This window comes from Sycon ciliatum, chromosome 8 (assembly GCF_964019385.1).
Source record: "Sycon ciliatum chromosome 8, ocSycCili1.1, whole genome shotgun sequence".
In the NCBI taxonomy this organism is placed as follows: Eukaryota; Metazoa; Porifera; class Calcarea; order Leucosolenida; family Sycettidae; genus Sycon; species Sycon ciliatum.
In genome coordinates, this window is record NC_088650.1 from 16,095,964 (window position 1) to 16,101,190 (window position 5,227).

The 5,227-nt window shown below is 46.4% G+C and overlaps 1 protein-coding gene across 1 annotated transcript; it reads left to right on the plus strand.

The window, feature by feature from the left end:
* The first annotated feature begins 1,336 nt into the window (after positions 1–1,336).
* On the plus strand, positions 1,337–3,919 carry LOC135823123 (cytochrome P450 4X1-like). Its single transcript, XM_065335966.1, has one exon. It carries the CDS (start codon positions 1,457–1,459, stop codon positions 2,972–2,974), a length of 1,518 nt encoding a protein of 505 aa, XP_065192038.1. The 5' UTR covers positions 1,337–1,456; the 3' UTR covers positions 2,975–3,919.
* Positions 3,920–5,227: the final 1,308 nt, after the last annotated feature.

Below are 5,227 nucleotides of genomic sequence, written 5' to 3' on the forward strand. Positions count from 1 at the left end.
TACTAGTAGAACTAGCTAGCTACTACATGTAGTAGTAGTAGTCAATGGTACTAGTAGCTACCCAGTTGTGAGTTGGCCGACGATCTAGACTAGAGTCTGGAGTACGGATGTCAGCACAGACTAGTCAGTTCATTGCATGTGAAAACAATGCGGTAGGTCAACATTGACATGACAGTCTGTAGTAGACTACTGTACAGCAGATTTTATTTTCTACTCGTAGATCTACCCAGATCACTGCTTCTGACATGTCACAAGACTGTAGGCACGGAGATGACCAATCGCATTGCACCTAGCAGGGCCTAGATGAGGCGATCAAAGCACGCTACAAGAAGTAGACCTTCGTATTTAGTGGAGCGGGCTTTGATTTTCCCATCAAAGCCCGCCCAGCTCAAAGCCCGCCCAGATCAAAGCCCGCTCCATGATCCACTAGGGCTTTGATTCACTGATCAAGCTCGCTTTTTTTACTCGACTCGGCCTCGAGAAGGCTGAGAGTCGTGCTTTCAAGCATGATAGGAAGATCGAAGTGCGCTTTGTTGTCAGAAATCCAATCAAAACATTCGTGTTCATGTTCTATCAGCCAATCACAGCCCTTCGCGAAGTATTTACAAGTTTTACGGAGGATTAGCAAGACGAAATTCGCGTTCCCGCTCGCAAACATTTTTCAGTCAGCGAACTGGATTGCGAACTTTCGCATTTTTCGTTCGGAAAAGTAGTCGGAACACGAATCGCGGATTCGTGTAAGGACAGTCATAAATTGACTACGCTATACTGTCTGCAGATTCTGCACACAATGGACGACGTGTCAACGTCATGCATGTGCGAAGTCTGTTTGCTAATCCTTCTCATAACGCGAATTCCGTCACTGAGTTCGACTTTCCTTGGAGAGCGAACGCGAACGCGAATTTCGTCTTGCTAATCCTCCGTATTAGTTCGATATGAGTTTCAAGCGTGGGTGCATGTCAGAAATGCAATCAAAACACTCGCACTCGTGCTCGATCAGCCTGCATCACAGCCCTTCGCGCTTCGCGCGGCGGGCTGTGATTAGGCGATCTCACACTCGTACTCTTGCTTGATTCCATACATCACTAGGCATCAGTCATCACCCGCTGCACCGCGGTTGAGACTGCGAGAGCACTCTCGCGCACACGCACACACCATGTACACACACACACACGCACACACACCTGTCCGTAGTACACACTCCCTAGCCCTGTGACCTGCGCAGGTTAGAGCTCGGACCGTCAGTCATGTCATGATTCGCTGGCGAGCCTACAAACCTATAAAACCTACACTGGCTATCGCAAACAGAACATTCACAAACAATTATTGTAAACAAGTCGTTGATATGTGTACTACTACTAGGTCAGAATCTTAGTCTCACTCTCCAAGGTACTCAGTAAACTGGTTGCAGTCATTCTGCAGCGGCATGAAGAGGCTTTGACCGCTCACCAGTACGATGGACGTGAACTACTTACCCAGCCTCATCGCTATCGCTGGACTTTCATTGTTTCTGGCGAAGTTTCTGCATATCGTGGCCACATGGTGGCTTCATCGGCGCTTTCTAAGGCAGCGAATACCGGAGCCTTGCAATGCCCACTGGTTTCGGGGACACCTGGTAGAGGACAGCCGTCTCGAATGGGACACCTACCTGGGATATGCTCGAAAACTGCCGCGTATGTTCTTACGGCAATTGGGACCTTTTGCGACCTCAGTCTCAGTGTGTCATCCGGACACCATTGCAGATGTCATGCGAATCAAGTCGGAAAAACAACCACTATCTAAAAGAGTTTTCCGCGTTTGGCTTGGAAATGGCCTCGTGTTCACGGAGGGTAAGCGGTGGGCCCGTGATCACAAGTTGATTTCTAACGTGTTTTCGCCGGACATGCGCCGCGAGTATGTGAATTTCTACAAGGAAGCAGCATTCATCATGCTTGATCTCTGGGAAGAGCAGCTCCACAAGAGTGTGGATGTGTCGCAGTATTTTCCAATGCTGACATTTGACATCATCCTGCGGTGTGCTATGGGTACGGAGACCAACTGCCAAACGGAAAGTGATCCAAGTGCCCCTGCCTTGCGTTATGCTGCTGCATTGAGAGGAATCCTTGAGATTATCTTCTCGCGTTTCACGCAACCTTGGTTCTACTCGGATTTCATATTCCTTCATTCTCCAACTGGTCATCGCTTCCAGAAGTTGCAAGCGGAAACACACAAGTTCAGTGAACAACTTATCCGAGACCGACGGGCATGTCTTCAGAATGCTGAAGGTGAAAATGATGGTGGAAACAAAAGGCACCGAGATATGCTCGACATTCTACTGATGGCAAGAGATGAAGACGGTGTGGGATATAGCGACACGGAGATCTGTGACCATGTCGAAACGTTCCTCTTTGCGGGCCACGACTCTACGGCCTCGGCCTTCCAGTGGATCATACACTATCTCAGTCTAAACTGTGATGTCCAAGACCGCTGCCGTAACGAAGTACTAGCCGTCTTGGAGAGATGTGGTGGTTTGGACAACTTTGCTCATGGGCACCTGGCTGACCTGGAGTACTTGACACAAACCATTCAGGAGGTGCTGCGCTTGAGCAATGTTCTCCCGTTCGTAGCAAAGACAAGCAAGCATGCCAGCCAGGTGGATGGTGTTGGGCTGCCTACTGGTACAGGCTTTCAAATCAACATGATGGGGGTCCATATGAGCAAACAAGTCTGGACTGACCCGGACACGTTCAATCCTGATCGATTCTCACCAGATCAAAGCAGTACACGGAGCTCCTATGCCTTCATCCCCTTCAGCTGCGGTCCACGCACGTGTATTGGGAAGCACTTTGCCATGGACGAGATGAAGGTGGTGATGGCCATGATACTGTCCAAGTTCCGCTTTACGCCAGACCCTCACGCCAAACAGCCTGCTTGGGTAAATGCAATAATCGTCAAGCCAGAACCCGGTGTGCATGTAAAATTGGAGCTGGTATGAACATCAAGTTCGTATTCCATTTGATGCTTTGCTGCAGCTAGAGTCACCGCGGTAACTAAGCAAGCTGAGCTTGAAATGTACACCGATAGTAGTGTCTACGCGACCAGCTGTTCTCTGTAGATCTGTTTTCCTAATGAATACTGGCTTCGCCGGTCTAGATGAAACGTACCTAGTGGATATGCTAGGTAGATTGATTGCCAATTTACGCTTTCCAATTTTGATTTTATTCTCATTCAGCTTACACTGGAGTATGATTTGAATACCGTGCCAGCGCGATCAGAGCCCTCTCTTGAATAGTGCCCTATCTCGAATAGTGTCCCAGTCTCTAAGAGCCAGTGAAAAAATAGAGCCCTCTCTTGAATAGGCCCCCCCCCCCCCTCCCGGCTTGTAACCAAGCGCATGTGCAACTTTGGTGTTCTTTTGGTAAGGTTCTTGTCCATTTCATTTTACCTGGTGGTTTCAGGATCAAAATCGCAGTTCTTGTTGCCCTTTCTGCTGAGTCGTGATAGTTTACAGTAAACTTTAGGCTCTGTTTTCTTTGCATGAATTTTTTTATGCGGGATTTAAGCAGCTCAGGTATACTCAGTACTTGGTATACATACATGTAGCTGCTTCTGTTTGCGTGACACGATGTCTGCAGCTTTTACCCTCCGCCTGCTCGTGACTTTGTCTCATCTTGTTTACCACTGCATCATACTGCTGTCACCCGGAATCTTGTGCGCTAAGGCTGGAAATATTGCACTTGCGAGAGTATCCAAATCACGACAGACCCAGCTCAGTGCCATCAACAAACTGTTCTTCGTGTTTAAAGCGATCTTGAATGCCTGTAGTTAATCATAAGCTTACCTCTTTCTTTCTCTTGGCATACATGGTATTATTCTGTGACTTATATTTGCTGTTCCAGATAGGCTATGCCTATTGTTAGAATTATGTTCATGGCCTTGATATCCTGCACTAACAAATGCTTTGTGTGATTTACTGACATTTAATCAGTGCGTATTCACTAAATTCATGGTTCCTGAATTTCCCAAACCGGCGGCCGAAAAATTCGCCGAAAAGTAGCCTTTTCAGAAAATCGCCGATCTTTTGGCCGAATTCTGAGATTTTACCAAGAAATCGCCGAATATACATGTTTTGCAGGGTCGTGGGCAACTGGGCATGACCGCTCGTGCGCGCCTGCGTCACGGCCCGTGGGCATTTCCCAAATCGGCCGGCGGAAACATTGGCCGAAAATAGTGGTTTTGAAAAAATCACCGATCGTTGAGCCGAATACGCAATTTGTGCACTGAACTCGCCGAAAATTGATGGTTTAGTGCCTCAATACATGCAAATACAATTTCTGTAGCCATTATCTGCGAAAGGTGGCTGCGACTTTAGAGCCGAATTTCCACCTTTTACAGAAATTTTCAGCCAATTCTGGCGATTTTTCAGCCGATCGAAAAGTCGAATAGGCCAAAAATAAATGGCCGATTTGGGAAAGATTTGGGAAAGCTCATCATGCATATTATTAGAACTGATGGAAATGTTTTTATTTCATTGATTGGCTACATCATTGTATTGAAACAAACGGCGAGGAGACAATAATTTGATAACCGCGCAATCAATAAGACAATTTGAATCGACATTTTGTGCATACTTTATTCATGCAATGTAAAACGGTGGAGACAATGTGCAATAAAAACGATGAAAATATGAAGAAATAGTGCGGAGAAAAAAATAAGGATTCAAAAAGGTTTTCGTACAACACTCATCAGGAATCGTCATCGTATTGCAAAAACGTTTCAATCAGTTTGAATATGAGTTAGGCAAAAGTATTTGCAGAATTTGTTGGGTTATACAGTATACAAATTGTTCAGAAGATCCCGAGGTCTGAACCAACGACTATGTTACATGCATGATTGTGCTGTACTGCTACGCATCAGTTATTATTCTGCATTCATGGTAGCATTGACTGTAGACCTGAGGTCACGTGCATGCTTCTGTCTCGCGAGTTCCCGGATGCATGCACCGGAGCTTGCGTCGCGCTGTGCTGCGCTGCTTTTGTTTAGTTCCTCAGGGTTGTTGGACTTTTAGTAGTGTTTTAGACTAGTTGGTGTGAACAGTTGCTTTTCGGAGTTCATGTAGAAAGTTCAAGGTTATTGTTTCTTCGAATCGCTTTCCGTTGTGCACGAATGTGGAATGTGTCACTGTGTGAGTGTGCGTTCCCTTTAGTGAGCTTTTCTTAGTAACACAAATATTGTATGATAACGAGAG